The sequence below is a fragment of the Sciurus carolinensis genome, chromosome 17 (assembly GCF_902686445.1).
Source record: "Sciurus carolinensis chromosome 17, mSciCar1.2, whole genome shotgun sequence".
Taxonomy (NCBI): domain Eukaryota; kingdom Metazoa; phylum Chordata; class Mammalia; order Rodentia; family Sciuridae; genus Sciurus; species Sciurus carolinensis.
The window spans coordinates 44,032,275-44,051,796 of record NC_062229.1 but is presented as its reverse complement, the minus strand read 5'-3'; the positions used below and the strand labels follow the sequence as shown (position 1 = coordinate 44,051,796).

General features: G+C 36.0%; 1 protein-coding gene across 2 annotated transcripts in view; it reads left to right on the top strand.

Moving 5' to 3' along the window:
- The window catches only part of Ube2e2 (ubiquitin conjugating enzyme E2 E2), a 290,807-nt gene that overhangs the window by 214,215 nt on the left and 57,070 nt on the right, over window positions 1-19,522 (top strand). For both annotated transcript variants that reach the window (XM_047530323.1, XM_047530324.1), the window contains exon 4: window positions 8,288-8,420. In XM_047530323.1, the coding sequence (XP_047386279.1) occupies window positions 8,288-8,420 (133 nt within the window). The remainder of the gene's footprint in view (window positions 1-8,287; window positions 8,421-19,522) is intronic.

Sequence of the window (19,522 nt, the reverse complement as noted above, 5' to 3'; positions counted from 1 at the left end):
ATATGATATAGACACTCACCAAAGATGAAAGGAACTGAGACATTAAGAGGTTAAATAAGTTGCTGTGAGTTAAAGTAAATGGCAGTGTCAGGATTCAGACCCTGATTCTATGGATCTGAAGCACACTTTTTAAAAACACCCCTATGCTGTATACTAATTTGCAGGCTAAGAAAGATATATACTTATTATTATTGTGCATGTGCATGCATTCTACTAGGGATCAAACCCAGAGCCTTGACCATTCTTAGACAAGCACTTTACCACTGAGCTTCAACTCCAGCCCCTATTTAGTATTCTTCCACAAATTTATTAAGTGTGTGTGCAGGTCACTTGTGCTATTAGTCTTCTGGTTGATTTATCTTCATCTTCCTCCTGGGTGCTAATGTTGGCATTGGTAGAACAGTGATTATGGATTTTAGAGCCACATGGCAGTGTCAGGGATACCAAATAAATAAATAAATAAATATAAAAATAAAAAATCGTACAGGTTGTAGAATATCATAGCCACCCTTTGTAAATAAACTAGGCAATTGTATGAAGCAATTGTTGCTTAAAATTTTCTTACCTTAGAAACAATATATGTCTTTAATTTCTTTGGTTTGTCTGATTGCTCTGGCTAGAGTCTCAAGGACGATGTTGAATAGAAGTGGTGAAAGAGGGCATCCCTGCCTTGTTCCAGTTTTTAGAGGGAATGCTTTCAGTTTTTATTGTTGCATTGTAGTTGTACATAATGGTGGGATTTGTGGGTTTACGTTAATACAAGCACACACTATAATATCTTATAGTCTTAAATAAAGACCACAGGCAACTAGTTCTTTTTGTCATTTTAACTGTGTATGATGTTTCTGCTCTATATAGGGGCTTAAGCACTATAGGCAGCAGCATGAGAAGCTGCACACAGTTTATAACATTGATTCTCCAGCACACTTTGTCCTGGCAGCAACTTTGGACATTCAACAAATTTATAATTCACTGATATTAGCATCTTAATAGATTTATCTAATTGCATTTTTTTGAAATTTAATTGTGAATGTTAGCTGTGTTTGTTTCCCTTTTTTTTTTTTTTTTTAAGTGGCAGGGCTAGGATTCACATGAGCATGTCTAATGCCAGAGTTTGTTCATGTTCTTTACCACTACTCTGTACTGCAAGTGTTCTCTGCCACCAACTTTTAATGCTTTTCTCAAGGATGAAATAATCATTAAAAGTATAAAACCAGCCAGGCATCATGGCTCACACCTGTAAGCCCAGCTACTTGGGAAGCTTAGATAGGAGATTAAAGTTCAAGCTGTCCTGGGCAATTTAGTGAAACGGTCTCAAAATAAAGTAAAAAGGATGAGGATGTAGCAAGGAGTAGAGCACTTGCCTAGCATGTGTGAGGCCTGGGTTCAATCCCCTGTACCACAAAAGTATAAAACAGTTTACAGCATTTGCTTCTTACTTCTTTAAACCAAATAAAGTACATACAGGTCTATTTTCTGGTTTTTATAGATCCAAATAATTCCTGACATAATAAAACCACTTTAGTTCATCTTGGCTACTAAGGGTCCTGGACCTGTATTGTACAGTACAGTAGCTATAAGCCACATGTAGCTGTTCAGATTTAAATTTGTTCAAATCAAGTCAAATTGTGATTTCAGCTCCATGCTCACTAGTGTCATTTCAAGTTAATGGCCACATGTGGGTAGTGGCTGTTATATTGAATAAGGATAAGCAGCACTGGAATGTTGTCATTATCACAAAAGTTTTATTGACCAGTGTTTCTCCAGAATACTACTGTATAATAGAAATATGATGTGAGTCACATGTATAATTTTAAATTTCATAGTAACCATGTTTTATTTTATTTTTTGGTACTGGGGATTGAACCCAGGAGTTCTTTACCACTGAGCTGTGTCCCAGCCCTTTTTATTTTCTATTTTGAGACAGGAGCTCACTAAGTTGCTGAGGCTGACCTCTAGCTCCCAGTCCTTCTGCCTCAGTTTCCTGAGTAGCTGGGATTATAGGTGTGTACCACCATGTTTGTCAAGCAGCCACAATTTTGAAAGTAAAAAGAAATAGACAGGGGCTGGGGATATAGCTCAGTTGGTAGAGGGCCTGCCTCGCAAGCACAAGGCCATGGGTTCAATCCCCAGCAATGCATTTAAAAAAAAAAAAGAAAAGAAAAAGAAATAGACAAAGTTTATTGTACTATATTTAGCCAGTATATCCCAGATATTACCATCTCCAATGTAATTATTTACTATTAAATAATTCTTAAAACTATTAATGAGATATTTTACTTTCCTTTGCATTGTCTTCATAATTGAGTATGCATTTTTACATTCATGCACATCTCACTTTGCCCTAGTCACATTTCAGGTGCTCAGTAGTCATTGTAATATGACTGCCATATTATTCACAATTCCACACTTTTACACTGAGGGTTCTCAACTGGGACATACCCGATTGGAGTGACGCAGAGGGCTGTGTAGTTCAAGAACCACTTCTATAAACTTTAGAATTACAAGTGATAGAGACATACTGTTTAGTTTTTGCTTGTGGTACTAGGGTTTGAACCCAGGACCTCACACATGATGAGCAAGTGCTCTACCACTGAGATCCCCAGGATACAGCCCCAGTCCCCTATTCTTTTCTTTTTCTTTTCTTTTCTTTTTTTTTTAAAGACAGAATCTCACTGAGTGGCCCAAGCTGGTTTTGAACTTGGACTCCTCCTGCCTCAGCCTCCCCGGTAACTAATAAGGACTAGTACAAGTGTGTACCACCATAACTAACCCAAACATACCATTCCTAAGATGGTAGAGGACAGATTATCAGGACTCAGCATGTAAATTAGGGAGTTAAAATTAGTTTTGTATGCATTTTAAATCACCAGTCTATTTTCAAGCTAGTTTGTTGCTACTGGCTAAATATTTCTTAGAAGTATACACCTTAGCAGCATAAACCAATTCAGAGTAATAATACTAGATATGTTATTTACTTTTTCCTTTTTTTTTTTTTTTTTGGTACTAGGGATTGAACCCAGGGGCGCTTTACCACTGAGCCACATTCACAGCCATTTTTAATATTTTATTTAGTGACAGGGTCTCACTAAGTTGCTTAGGGCCTCACTAAGTTGCTGAGGCTGGCTTTGAACTCATGATCCTCCTGCCTTAGCCTCCCGAGCCACTGAGATTACAAGTGTGCACCACCATGCCGGGCTAGCTGTGTTATTTTCATCTGTTGTTAGTAACTGCGTAGACAACTGACCAACTTCAGAGAACCAATACAATTTGGAGGTCTGATTGAGCATTAGATAGACTTTGGAATGGCCACAAATTGAGTATAGATTATCTGCAGATATTGTCCTCCTTGCTGAAGTTTTGAGGCCTTGTCCTGTCTCCTACCTCTGAGCCCTTTCCTTGACCTACACTATTAGGTAACTCCTTATTTAATCTACATTCTGCAACTAACTGTGATTATCATTCTTAAAATATCATCTTTAAATTGCTCAAAGTGACTTGGAGAAATTATATCTTCATGTTTGAGAAATGTGTTCACATTGTTTCATAACTGTATATTCTGTGTGTATGTTTTTAACTAAATTTCTCCATCTACATTGAAGTAATGTTGTTAACCATAAACCTATAATTTACTTTTAAGCTCTTCCTTCTGATAAACTTATCTATTTATATTGGGTCTAATTATAGCCCAGGGTTTAAGCTTGTATTTTATTCATCTGAATAAGCAAGCTTATCTGGCAGCAAGAAGCTGTTACTAAAGCTTCATTGTCATCTAGGCTGAATAGATTCTGTCTATGCCTCATTACCATCTTCAGGAGAAGTAGGTAAGGAGGAAGAGGAGGCAGAAATGCTGTGTTCTGGTCACTTGTCCCACTGGTTTGCAGTGTATTTCAGCCCATTGCATTAAATTAGGATAATTGATTTTATTTTGCTTTATCTCTTTTAAATAAGAGAAATTAAACACTTGAAATAAAATTAAACTCTGCTTCATTTTCATCTCTAGATCTTTCTTCACTTCATCTCCCTCCTCCATTTACCCCTTGTTCCTTGCACAATCATTGTTATTAATTTAAGTATATCTTTGTTTCCAGGGCTCCCCCCCCCCCCACATTAGGGGCTGAACTCAGGGGTGCTTAATCACTAAGCCTTTTTTTATATATTGAGACATGATCTCACTAAGTTGCTAAGGCTGGCCTCCCAAGCCACTGGTATTACAGACATGTGTCACCACACTTGGTTTTTATTCCATTTCTTAAAAGACTTTTGACCTAGATATTTATCCATAATCCATATATTTATACAGTTAGGATCTGGGGATTTTTGTTTGTTACTTTGTAGTGTTGAGGATCAAACCCCAGTACCTTACACATGCTAGGCAGGTGCTCTTACCACTTAGCTACATCCCCAGCCCTGGGTTTATTTTTAATTTATACAGTAGGATCATACTGTACATAGGCTGCAACTTGCTTTTCTCACATAGCACTTTTTGAGGACTTTTTGAACACACTCTTTCTTCATATAAAAATTCAGCGTATATAGAGAACATGTATGTTACGTGTTTTGTTCAGATCAGGATAATTGGCACGTCTATCATTTCAGACATCTGTCTTTTTTTGTGTAGGGACCGTTCAGAATTCTCTCCTACTATTTCAAAATATTCAATTAATTGTTGTCAGCTGTGGTTATCCTACTGTGCATTATTCCTCCTGCCAACTGCACTCCTTTAGCCATTAACCATTTTCTCTCCACTTCCTTCTCAGGTTCTGGTGACTACTATTCTATTCTCTACTTCTGTGAGATCAAGTTTTTAGCTTCCACATGTAAGCGAGAACTTGCAGTTTGTGTTTTTCTGAGCCTGACTTACTTCATTTAACTTCATGTCCTCCATTCCCCATTGGTGCTGCAAATGACAAAATTTTATTTTTATTTTTATTGTTTTTGAAGATAAGCCCACATTCTTATCCAAAGTGATTTAAACATGTTCATCAGCAGTGTACAGGAGTTCTGGTTTTCCCACATCTTCATTAATACTTGATTTTGTTCGACATTTATTTTTGCTTGTATCCTTTATAAAATGATGTTATTAAATTGAATTTTAGGACTGGGGAGATAGCTCAGTCGGTAGAGTGCTTGCCTTGCATGCACAAGGCCCTGGGTTTGATCCCCAGCATGGCAAGAAAAAATGCATTTTAAACCTCATTTCTCTGATTTTGATGAAGTTGAATATTTTCATTTGTGTTTCTTCTTTTTGGAAATGTCTATTCATATCTTTTCTAATGAATTGTTAGTCTTATAGGAATTTGTAAATTCTGGACACTAAAATCGTTCAGCTTTGTATGATCCAAATATTGTTTCTGTTTGTTCCAAACAATCCAAATATTGTTTTCAGCCCTGTCTCTGTCTTCACTCAAATTCTAAAATTTTGACTTTTGCATTTAAGTGTCTAATCCATGTAAAACAGATTTTTATTTATTGAAGCCAGAAATGTAGTTCCTCTGTTTTTCAAATACAAAGAATATTTCCTAGCCCTATAAGATTTATAATACATATAAAAGTTTGAGGAATTTTTTTGACCTTTCAAACATTTTAGAATCAATTTGCCAATTTTAATTTTTTTAAAAAAATGGTTGGACTTTTTTTAACAGCATTTAGTCTTTTCATTGAAATTTTAAAGGATTAATTTGGAAAAAAATTAGCATCTGTAGGATACTGGTTCTTCTCTCTATTCCAGAAACCTGATATCTCTCCATTTATTTAAATATTTTGTGTATATTTAAATAAGCTATACAATTTTCTCTATGAAGATTAAAATATTTTAATGAAATTTAATCATAGGTTCATTATTTTTTAATACCATTATAACTCATTTTAAAATATATTTGCCAATTTAGTTGGTATATTGAAATGGAATTGATATTTGGATACTGATCTTATGTACAGCCACTTTGTTGAAATCTTTTATGAAGTTTAGTAAACTATATTTTTACGTTAGGGATTTTTTCCTGCAAACATACATTTTGTAAATACTAACATTTTTGTTTTTCCATCACAATCCATATGAATTTCCTTTATTTTTCATACTTTGATAATTATGATCTCTAGTACAGTTCCAATTAGAGGAGACGATAGGAGGCATCATTGTCTTATTCCTCAGTGTAAATGTAGTACTTTAATATTTTACCATAAACACAGGACATGGTGGCACATGCCTATAATCCCACTGATTTAGGAGGCTGAGGTGGGAGGATTGAAAGTTCAGGGCTAGCCTCAGCAATTTAGAGAGACAGTTTTAGTCAGCTTTTTTGCTGCTGTGATCAGAAGACCTGAAAAGTACAATTAGAGGAGATCAGTTTATTCTGGGGCTCAAGGTTTCAGAGGTCTCAGTTCCTAGGCAGTTGGTTCTATTCCTTGGGGCACTAGGTGAAGCAGAGCATCATGGTGGAAGGGTGTAGCAGAGGTAGACAGCTGTAAACATGGCCCCCAGGAAGCAGAGAGAGCTGTGCTCTATAAGGACAAAATATATACCCCAAAGGCACGCCCCCAGAGACCACCTCCTCCACCCACACCCTTCCTGCCACAGTTACCACCCAGTTAATCCCTGTCAGGGGATTAATACCTTGACAATCATTTCACCTGTAAACCTTCTTGCATTGTCTCACATGAACTTTTGGTGGACACCTAATAATCTAAACCTGTCTCAAAATAAAAAATAAAAAGGGCTGGGGGTATAGCTCTGTGGTAAAGTACCCCTGGATTCTTTTCCCAGTACCACCAAATTATGTTACTGACTATAATAGTTGCTGTTAAGTTTTGGTACATGTTCTTTATCAGACTAAATAAATTGAAATTTTGTTAACAGGATTTTAAAATTTTGTTTTTACTTTTTAAATTATGAATGGCTATTAAGAACTTTTGATTGGAACTGGGATTGTGGCTCAGTGGTAGAGTGCTTGCCTAGCACACGTGAAGCCTGGCGTTCGATCCTTAGCACCACATAAATAAATAAATAAAATTTATTTTTATAAAAAAAGAACTTTCGATTCACTGAGGTTATCATTTTTTTTTCTACTTTAATCTGTTAGTGAGACGAATTGCGTTCTTTGTTATTAAACCATCCTTCCATTTCTGAAATAATTTCAGCTTAGTTGTAGTAATTCTTTCGATACGCTGCTCAACAATAACTTTTTTTTAATAGATAAACTGATTTCAAACCAAGAGAGAAAAGAAGTTATGTATCTTTGTTGCCAGTAAGATCTTTCCCAAGTATCTTAATAAGGTTGCCCACCTTGCTACAGGGTGTGAGAATCTCTAGCTATTAGATGTAGGTAATAGCTTGATGAAGAAGAGGGAACACTGGAAAACTAAATTACTTGTTTTTTAAGGTGCTGGGAACCAAAGTCAGGATGTCATGCATGCTAGACCAGTGCTGTACCACTGAGCTATGCCCCCAGCCCCTAGAAAGTTACATTCTAATCTCATTTTGCCCTTCTCTTCACCTGAGAGAACTATTAAAATTCACTTGATTCATGTGGGCCTTATTTTCCTCAGTAAATTTCTTTGAGACTCAGACATATGTTGGCAACTAGTAGCCATGTGACTTCACTTACTTTACTATTAATCTGTCATTATCTAGCAACATGTACTTATTAGATGCTAAGGACAAAGCAAACCCTATTCCTTGAGGAATTTCTATTCTGGAAAGGACCGAAGTAATAGTTATAAAATAGTCATAAAACAAAATGATTTATCTTATCCTCTACAATCTACTTTGGTCATAATGTATGGGGAGGAGGTGGGGTGCCAGGGAGTCCTTAGGGTAGGGAGAAGGGAAGAAGAGTTCCCAATTAGATATGATCTGAGTCTTCTTAATGATGGCCGTGAATGATCTTCATGAACCTCATTGTGTTCTCAGTTGTTCACCAGTGGCCTTTCTGGGTTGGAAATTTTGTCTCTTTGACCCCAGAGCTGTGTCCCCCTTTCCAAAGACTTTACAAATAATTTCTTGCTTAACCAATTTGTGTTCCTACCTCTTACCTGTGGACCTTGGAATCTTTTGTTCTAATAGCTTAAGGTTGTAACGGAACAGAATCTTCTTGGATCTATTTAAGTAATATCAATAAATTTCACTTAGAGAAAAATAATGATGTTGACATTAATCATAACACAGAATTAACCTATTAACTTTCTTTCTTATGGAATTTCTCAATTTATTGTTACCATAAATAGATTTTTAAATTTCTAGACAAGGTAATTTCTAAGCACATTTCATTTGTATGTCTTATTTCAGTGCTGGACCCAAAGGAGACAACATTTATGAATGGAGGTCAACTATATTGGGACCCCCTGGATCTGTCTATGAAGGAGGGGTGTTCTTTCTTGACATTACCTTTTCACCAGACTATCCGTTTAAACCCCCTAAGGTCAGTATGAAGTGTTCATCCATTTTTAGCAATATGTACTTGTATGTGTGTAAATACATACCCTTAAATACCTAGGAATACACATTAGTATGGACAACTTCCTGAGACTAGTAGTATGTAAAAGGAAACAACAGGAGAAATTATTGATTACTCCCCTGTCCTGCCTTTTAAACTCAAATTTTATTGCTTTTATCTCATTCTTTCTCATTATATCCTTTCTGTAGTACATGTTTTAATGTAACAGAAAACATCATGTTTTGTGGATAGAAAAAGAGAAATGAAGTTGGACGAGGTTCAACCCTAGAACCTAGAGAACCAAACATAACCTGGAGCAGGAGTCAGAGCCAAGCTCAGGAGTCAGACTAAAGGTAGAGGAAGCCTTGTCAAGGCAGTTTATAGCACCAGTGGTGAGGCTTTGGGTTTGGGTGCTTCCTCAATTCAGCTGTCTATGTGAAGTATACATACATGCACTAGAAGAGAAAATACAAACCACAGAGAATAAAACTGTGCTGAGTGGAGAGATATATGTGGGGCTTGGGGTATAGTTCAGTGATAGAATGCATGCTTATCATGTGAAAGGCCCTGGGTTCTTTCATTCCCCAGCATGGGGGCAGGGAGGATGGAGAATACTTATACACACACACACACACACACACACACACACACAGCCTCATAATAGCCCATCAGTAAAACTGATTAGTGAAGAGTTGTTTATGTCCCTGTATGAAGAAAGTACAAAGAGCACAGTGTAATCAGAATAGAAAAGCTTTCAGTTAGGATGAGATTATATACTTTAAGAAGTCTTGACATTCCTCTCTAATGCCTATAAGTCAGTAATTAACTATTTTGAATATTATCTCCGTTCACATTTTTTTCTCCATTCTGGCGGTAGAAAAGATCCAGAGGATACTATATATTGGTCACCAAGAAAGAATTCTCATCTATCCCTGACTTAACTTCTCAGTAGAGAGGAAAATAAAACTTTGAGTTGTAAGTTGGAGTAAATAATTACAAAACACAAGAATAAGACCCTTCATTCACTGTGACTTTCTGAAATTTCTTCCACCTTTCCCCCCCCTACTGTTCCCTTCTTCTTTCTGTCCCATTGATATGCTTGCAGTTTTTTTGATGCCAAACCAAAAAGTAGTAACTACAGTTATCCTTACATATAAGATGAGGAAATGATGGCACAGAAAAACTAAGTAATTTTCCCAGCATAATACAACAAGCAAATCATAGTGTCAGGATTTGAACCTGGAAAATGAGACCCCAAAACTCTGATCTTTACTACACTACATAATGTATTTTTCCAAGCTGACAGGGCTGGTGGCGCTTTTGACCACCCAGAGATTGCACTAGAGAGGTTTTCCATGACAAAGCTATAGTAAATCTAATACTTATTTTCTCCCTTTACTGGATGGGAACCTTATATCTTCCCATTCTGCTATGGGCCAGCACATAGATCACCTGGATTAACTGTTGCACTTCCAACAGTGTGGGACCTTTCTCTGACAACCTCTGTAGTAAAGGATGTATGAGGAAAATGAGGGAGATCTCAGACCATGCAAATGTTTGACCTGAGAATCTGGTGTGGTTTGTTCAATGAAATAGATGTCTGAAAAAATATGTAGGTTTATACAAGTTCTGTGTGACAGAAATTTATTGATTAAACAAAGCTAGAAGGGAGAACTAATAAATTTCATAAAATAATTGGGTTTCTGAAAAGACCCTGATGGAATGGAAGGGTGAGCCAAAACTAACAAGATAGAATTTTCTGGGGAGCCTGAGATAAGAAAATCACAAGTTGAAGGCCAACAGGCAACTTAGTGTGACCCTGTCTCAAGATAAAAATTAAAAAGTGACTGGGGATGTATTTCAGTGGTAGAATGCTAGGGTACCAGGCACAAGGCCCTGGGTTCAATTCCTAGACTGCAGAAGAATAAAAAATGATGAACTTTAACTTGGCTAATTGTGTATCATTTCATTGAGAAAAAAAATTATAAGATAGATCTGCTTTTTTATTTTCATATAAATAAAATTTAAGGGTGACTGAAAACTCTGGGGGAACTTGAGGTTCTTGTAACCATAGGAGACATTTTTAGGAGTATACTACCTATAACTTTGAGCTAATCACACTGTGACTGGAATACCTCATTCTCTTCTGGGCTGCTCATAAGAATAAAGAGGAATATCCAAGGGGAGAAAGTTATTAGCACTCTTGAGTTTCTTCGAGTCATGCCCTGTGCTGGACATCAGCTGTGCCAAGTCATTTCTTCTCTAGGAAGGGGAATATCCTGGCTTTCTCATGGCGTTCCCTTTTCAGAGATCTGAAAACTCAGATGAGATTTAGAAAGGATTCCCAGGAGTGTCTGACAAGGAATCTGCTGAACTCTAACTCCAATGACCATGTCCCTTCCATTATACACAGCTGCCCTGGAGATGTTTACTAGTAAAAATAGGGCAGGAGAGGAATGTGATATTTGTCCTCAGATGTGTCAGGGACTATGTTGTGGGTTGGGGTTAGACTCTTTCCTGGTTGTCTAGATAGGACAAAAATGGAAGCAGGAGGGATCAGTTACAGGGAGTAGATTTCTGTTCTCTGTAAGGAAAACCTGATCTGCTTTTGAATAGCCCTATTTATGATACCCAGGCTTCCCTTTACTAAGAATATTCAAGAAAAAGCTGAATTGCTACATGTCAAGAATATTATCAGAGAAAACTTAAGTCCCTCCACTGACTGAATTGGACTAGAGTTCCTAAGGAAGGGAAAAAATAAGTTTGGCAACTAGAATCACAATTTAAATGCCACATTTAATAGAAAACTGTAGGAAGTTTTTAAAAACAAATTATCACCTCCTAATTTATCAGTCTTAGAAAACAAATTTTGTAGACAAATAGAAAAAAATTTAAATGGCTGGGAATTTAACTCAGTGGTAGAACACTAATGTAGCATGCACAAGGCCCTAGGTTCAGTCCCCAATAACAAAAACAAATAGATCTTAGCAATCAGTTCAAAGGATATCTTAGGATTTATGGGTTTGTTTGTTGTTTTTGCTTATCAAATCTATGAGTCACTTGCTAATGAAAGTCAGCTGATATTAATAGATGTTAACTACTTTCGGACAATAAAATAGATAATTTAGGTCCTCAGGTTTTTTTTTAATAATTACATTGTCCTTGTTAGATTTTTGTTTTAAGGTAACAGGTGAAGGCTACCTGTGAATAAAGTAACTGATTAGTTATAGTAGAAAGAGCGATATCCAGCATTTGAAAGCCAGAGAGAGCTATTACTGAAGCTCAACAATGAGTTCTACAACTTTATTCTAAACTAGATGATGATGATGATGATGATGATGATGATGATGATGATGATGATGTAATTGTTTTTATTGTGGTTGCTGTGTGCCTCACAGGATTTTCAGAAAAAGCACTTACATGTATAAACCTGACTGCCTAACTCATTTACTTCATCATTGGATAGAGAACACACAGTGATCGTGGGGTAACATGAATTGAATTATTTTTAATCTGAGTTCATACTGTTTTTTAAAGTTTGACCCTGGGCCAAGTTCTTTCATATGTATTTAATCGTCTATTTAACATCTTTAGTTGAACATTCAGTAGTCATCTCAAATTTAATAAGTCCAAAATCCAACTATTGATTACATACCTACTCCTAACCTATTCTAGCCAGACCAGCCCCTGGGATCTTCCCCACCTCAATGAATGGCAATTCCATTTTGTCATTGGCTAAGTCTAAAAACATTTTTGCCATCCTTGACTCCTTTCTCACATTTTAGCCACTACTCAGTCCATCTGGCCCAATCTTTAAAATAAATTCAGAATCTAGTCACTTCTCATCACGCCCTCCCTAGTAACCCTGTGGCCCCCACCATTCACTCTTCCCCTCCTTCAGATCATTGTGAAAGTCTCCTGTCTCATCTCTCTGCTTCTGTGGAATATACCCTTACCCCGAATGATCCTTTTAGAATGTAAGTCAAGTTATGTTAATTTTTTGCTTAAAACCCATCAGTGATTCCCAGCTTGCTGAATAAAAGCAAAAAAGTAAAATAAAAGATCTATGGAATTACTCTGTCTATAGCATACTTGTCAAAGCCATCATCTGTCACTCTTTACTCAAATACTCTAAGCCTGCTCCTTCCACAAAGTTTTGAATTTGCTCTTTCTTCTTCCAGCATTTATATGCTCCTATCCCTGAAAATTCACATGACTCAGTCCATTGCTCCCTTCAAGTCTCTTGTCCACTGTCACCTTTTAGAGGGGCTCTTGCGTGACAAATCTTAGCCTCCCTAGGTTCCCTATGAATTTCCCAACACTACTATCATATTTTACACTTTGCTATAGCACTTCTTCCTTCTGATTTTATGTATTTTCATTATGTTTCCCTTTCTCCAGTTATCATCTTAGCTCTGCGAGCACAGGGACTTTGCCTATGTTGATATTCCTCCTACATCCCCATCATGTAGAGCAATGCCTAATAAATCCATAGGCACTCAATAAAGATTTGTTGTATTAATTTAATCCATGTACTCCTTCCATAAAGAAAAATGTTGATTAACCCCACTTGGTGGACCAGAAAGCAGACCAACGGAGACTAATTATGTTATGGTTTGGATGTAAGGTGTCCACCAAAAGCTCACATTGAGACAGTGCCAGAAGGTTCAGAGGAGAAATGATTGGGTTGTGAGAGTCTTAACCCAATCAGTGAATTAATCACTGATAGGGATTAACTGAGTGGTAATTGAAGTGGTAGGGTGTGGCTGGAGGAGGTGAGAATTTGGGGCATGGCTTTGGGTATATATTTGTATCTGGCAAGTGGAGTATCTCTGCTTCCTGATCACCATTTAAGGTGTTTCTCTCTGCCACACTCTGTCATGATGTCCTGCCTCACCTTGAGCCCTGAGAAATGCAGCTGGCCTTCTATGGACTGTGAGCCCTCAAAAACCTTTTCTCTTCTACAATTGTACTGGTCCGTCTTTTAGTCACAGTAGCAAAACTGACTAAAACAAATTGGAACTCAGGCCACACAGAAAACAGTAGCAAGTACTGGAATCCAAACTCAGTTCTAAATTGGGCCTTTCACTCTCCAGTGATAAAGATTTAAATTGTGTATGCCCCTAAGAGAAGGAACACTTATTCTTAGGTTTTTACATTCTGACTTTAACTAATCATATAAGCTTATTCTCCACCCAGGTTCTTCTGGGTGGAGAAAAAGAGGTGCAATAAAGAAGAAAGAATGTTAGAAGAGATCTTGAGTGCCTTTCTCTTTTTCAGTTTTGCTAAGGGCCCTCTTCTGACTGACAGTGACTTTTTTCTCCAATGTTTCTGATTTACAGAGACTGAGGTATTGAATCTGTGTTGAATAGTAGATACTGATTTCTGGATTTTTCCAGCCCTATGCTAATGGAGAAGTCATTTTATGTTTAACAGGTTATTTTTACACTTGACTAATATCAAAACAGACATTCTCAGTATCATGACTGGGCTAAAGTAGTACATTTCGTGTGTAATATTTCTTTTTGATCTGTGTTCCTTTTTGATGAATCATAAAAAAGTCATGCTACCCTTTAATGTACAAAATTTCAAAACAGATTTGATGATTAAAAGTAGATCAAACAGTGTCATCATCTTCATGCTTTTAAAATGGTCCTCCTATCTGTATGTCCTACCACCACTCCAAATTGGATTTCATGTTTTCAGGACAAGGAATTTTAGCTTTATTTGGTGTAAACCAAATTCCATATTTCTATAATCTCATAGGAAATCAGCCATTTGTTTGACAGAAAGATGATGTAGTTATATTTGATGAGGATTCCTCTCTCCTTAGCTTTCTGTAGTCTCATGCACTTCACTAATTTTGGAGGGCCATTGTCTCCTCTGAGATGTTTGTTGCCCAAGACAACTATTCAGGTTGAATCAAGTCAGCCACCTGTACTTTTCTTTACATAAGTTCTGATGGAGGTCATGTATAATCAGCTCCTCCTACATCTAATCACATATCCCTATCTGAGTTAGAATATAAAGGCTGGGACTTCACAGAAGTATATCATTAAGACCCTCTGTCCTCTGAGATTTTCTTTCTCTGTGGAATATGACCTCATTCCATATTATTACTGTTTATTTATGACAGTATTATTACTGGCAGCACAAACAGGCCTAATTCCTTTGCTAAGGATGTTCTTCAGGGATATAGAACATATATGAACAAAAGAGACTAGGGTGAGAAATTGATTTTCTTTATTCCTACATAGACTAGACTCAAAGCTCAATGAGAACAAAGACCTTATCTGTCTTACAGTGCTTGGCAGATAGTAGGATTGATGATACAAATGAATATTCATTTTACCTGTCACATCCTTAACATTTCTGAAATGTTTCATTCTCTTGGTTTATAGGATTGAAATGTTCAGTAAATATGTATGTGTGTGTATTTGTTCTCTTCCTCCTACAAAATTAGATACAGGGGCTTCCTTTTCTGTGAGGGTACCTCTTATAAGGGCATTCAGCAGATACAGTAGAAAGTAATGCATTTTATTTTAAAACAGTGAAAGTAATACAATTTATCTTAAAATTCTTAGAATTAAACCCTACAGATATTGGCATGAAACTTAGTTGGCTGCTTCAACAAGAAATTAATTAATCTGTATTAAAGAAAAATCAAATTTTATTTCAGTCTTGTAAAAAAATTGATATTCTTGATTTTTAAAAGTATCTAGGCTATATTTTAGGAAGACCATCTGTTGACACAAATTAAAAGCAAATAATTGGCATCCTTAAATATAGGTTTAAATAATGCTCAGTACATGGGCCAAATTTTACAAATAATATAATCAAATCAAATTTTACAAATAATATAGTCAAATCAAGTATCTTTTCTTGTGGATGTTTCCCTTTCACTATGAATATACTCATCTTATGTAATTTTTATAGCTTCAAAATTTGAAGTCATATCATGAAGGCCAAATTAATGCATGTGTTTATTTTCAAAGCCAAACTTAGGCAAAGTAGGCAAACAGTTGCCTTTATTGTCACTTTGTTATGTTGTATTACTGTTGCTTTTTACCTTTTTTTAAAAAATGTTTTTTAGATGTTGACAGACCTTTATTTTATTCATTTATTTATATGTGGTGCTGAGAATTGAATCCAGTGCCTCACACATGCTAGGCAATTCCTCCACCACTGAGCCACAACCCCAGCCCCTCTTACCTTTATTTAAATGGAAACTCACCATGAGGAGGGGTCAAGTATAGTAGAATAGAAAAAAATATGGGAGAATATGCAATACATATGAATCTCACATACAAGTACTAGTGTATGTAAATGTACAATTTCCTTTATAAGTTCAAAAATAGGAAAAACTAATATGTAGAAGTAGGAGTCAGAACAGTGGTTACATTTTGAGGGGATGGTTATGACTGGAAAAAGCCATAAGGGAGGTTCTGAGGTACTGACCATGTTCTACATCTTGTTGTAGGCACTGGTTACTCGGGTATGTTAACTTTTCATTAAAAAGCTGAATGATTTGTGTATTTTATATATATTTCAGTTTTTCAGGAGTTTTTACTTAAAAATCTCTATAGTGTTCAATTTAGGTAAGGTCTTTTTCATCTTGTGAAAATTAATTGTTTTGAACCTAAATGTCAGTCTCTCTTTTCTTTCTGTTAAATCTGTGGGTTTTTTTTTTTTTTTATCCCATACTTTGACATGTTTAGATCTTTTGATTCTTCACTTTTGATCAGTGTGTTAACTGCCCAACTTTATATCATCCATACATTTAACAAGCAAGTCTTTGATGTCTCTACTTAACCACTGATAAAATGTTGAAAAAGAACTAATCACTAATCATCCCACTATAGTACTGATTTGTGCCAACTTTATTTATATTGTGTATGGTTTGAATGTCCCCACCAAAACTCATGCTGGCATTTAATTCCCATTGTGAGATATTAAGAGAGTAGAAAATTAATCCAACTGTGGCATTTGTTGGTAGGATCTTTGGGAGATAATTAAGGTTAAACAAGGTCATGAAAGTGAGGAATTAATCCAGTGGGACTATGGCTTTATAAGATAAGCAAGAAAGACCTGAGCTAGAATGATCTATCTCACCATGTGATATCCTGTGCTACCTTGGGATTTTGCAGAGAGCTGCCACCAGGAAAAAGGATCATCAAATATAGCCCTTTACTCTTCCAGCCTATAGAATCATAATCAAGATAAACTTCTTTATAAATTTTTCAGTCTCAGATATTTGTTATAGTAATAGAAAATAGACTAAGACATTTAGTCATTCAACCATACCAGCTAAAATTTGTTACTGAGCATAATCCACATCTGTCAAACTAAGTTATCATTCAACATGGAATTTCATGTCACCTAAAAGAATATGCTCAAAGTGAAACTTGCAGCAACCCAATTTGCTTTTGAACCCTACTGTTTATAGTCTCCTTGGTTATAAATAATAGTTTCACACATACATAAAACTTGAATTTATGACTGCCAAGGTGGTTCATTTGTTTTGGCCCTGGGCCAGTGCCATTGACAGTAATAGAGAAGGACAACTTTTGAGAACTTGATTGTGCATATGCCTGATCAGAAAAGGAAGAAGCTATTAGTGGGTATAAACAAAGAATGGTGTGATCACCTCAAATTGGTTGGCACAGCACCAGCATTCAAAAAGTCTGCATGTGACCCTCAATCTTTTTAAGTCAATGATGTAACTTAAAGTCTTTTGAAAGACTTTTTTTAATGGACATCATTATTTGCTGTGCTGGAGTTCAGATGTACTTTATTTCCCTAATCTGCAATTTTAATAAGCTATATTGAAAAAAAAATGGAATCATCCGTGGTACAATTTGTTTGTTGTGTATCCACGCTTATCTCGTTGATCACAGCATCATTTTTGAGGTACAAGAATACTAACAAGTAATCTGCTGAATAATACTTTCTAGAATTTTGTTTAAAATTATATCAGTTTCCTTATTGACTAAAGAAATAGAGTTTAATATAATTGAGTTGCACAGAGTTGAAAAAAAAAATTGCCTTCACTTAGCCATCTGTTAACATTTTACTGTCATCTACTCCAGATAGTGGTTTCATCCTTAATTTGCCACATTCTCACTTGAAACCGCCTCCCTGCAGCCTTGAGCATTTTTCCCCTAAAACTAATTTCTGAAACGAACTCCATGCAAAGATTCAGATGGCAGAATTTTAAGGTAATTAAAAAGTAAAGGAAGGTAAGAGTTCCTATTAGGGAATAAAGGAAGAGACCCAACCTTAACCCTCATAGCACTGACAGAAGTACTGAGGAGACAGACATGCCAGTAAGTATCACAAGGATAATAGTGCAGTGGGAACACTGGAAGAAAGAACACTTGAATTTGTTTGAAGGTGTCAGAAACTCTTGAGAGAAGAGATGAAGAAGCAAGACCTAACTAAAGAATGGTGGTAATACTTCTTAGCGTAAAGGAATTCTGGCCAAAAGGACAGCATGGAAAGAGGACTATGAATTTGTAACAATTTCAGGCCATTCTGGTCCATGGAGAACCAGGACTCTGCCAAGATAGGCAAGTGTGCCACCTGTAGAAGTTTAAAGTTTATACTACAGTTAGCACATGGTGGAATGTATTTGCAAACAGGAAAGATTACTCTTGAAGCAATATGGAGCCTTATGGTGAGGGAGACAGACCAAGAAAAATAGTGTCATGAAAGAAGCAGTTGTAATATTCTCACATAGCAGTGATAAATCCCTGAATTAGAGTAATGGCAAGGAGAATAAAGAAGTAGAGAAATTGTGGAGATAGTATCAATGCCCTATGTTTCTTTTATTATAATACTTCTAAGTTGCTTGCAGTATGCATAAATATTACTATGTATTTTTCTGACCCTTAACTTATGTGTATAAGCATTACAATGCAGCTTAGACTGTATGAAGCCAATAATTGCCAGTCAGTATGCATAAGACAGAATATTTTGTGTAGACACATTTGAAACTGTCCATCTTTGGGTGAGCAGTTTAGTTGAGGAGGGTCAATAAAAAATCTTCCTTATATTTTAGCTCTTCAAAATTTAGTTTTTACCTGCCTCCTGATACTTTCTGTTAATTTTTCCTAGCCAGATCTTCTAATCTCAACTGTAGAGCGCTGTGTTCTCTTATTTGTAAATAGAAGATAAAGCAGATTTGGCAAAATGTTGACAATTGATGAGTCTGTTGTCCATGTATGGATTTTTTAAAAATTAACCAGTTGAAAAAAAATATAAAACACAGTAAACTAGGAAGTCAGTTCTTCCTACCAGAGTATACACATCCATACCCAATATTTTGGAACACTGCTATTAGACCAGGGGTGGCAGAGAAAGACTTCCTTAAATATTATTTAGCTGGTCCATGACAGATTATAGAGTTTCAGTAAGGAGAAAAGAATATAAGTTTATCAAGATACAAAATGGCATGTTTTAAAATATGAAAAGTATTGGCTTTTCCTCCCTAGCATACAGGGACACCATCTCTTCCTAGAAATTAGATTAATGTAGCTGCATCAACTATATGCTCACTATACAGATAAGAAAGAAAGACACTTGAAATTGTAATACAGTCTCATAAATAGAAATGTATCAGATAAAAATTATAGGAATAAAAATTAAAATGAATTAACCAGATTAATGTTTGTTTGAGTATACTTTTTAAATCGTTCTGCTATAGAAATGATGCTGGAGTTCACATGCATGCTTTGAAAGCTGAAATACAGGTAGATATTTAGAGACAGCTGTAGTACCTTGAATGCCTCTTATATTGTCCTGTTACCATATTTCTAGATCCAGGGTTTAAGAGCAACTCAGTAGATGTGCGAAGCAAGATTGTGTACAGGCAAGATTCTTAGAAAAAAATACATATAAATCAGGGTAATCACATTATTTGCTTGTAAAAGTATTCAAAAGCACATCTTCTTAAAGTAGTACATAAAACTTCAATTTGCAAGATTACTTCAGCGAGATTACATTATCACCATTGACACAATCTGCAAGACAAATTGGTGAAGGGGAGACACATTTGAATCTTTTTTCAGATACTTTTAGAGAAGAAG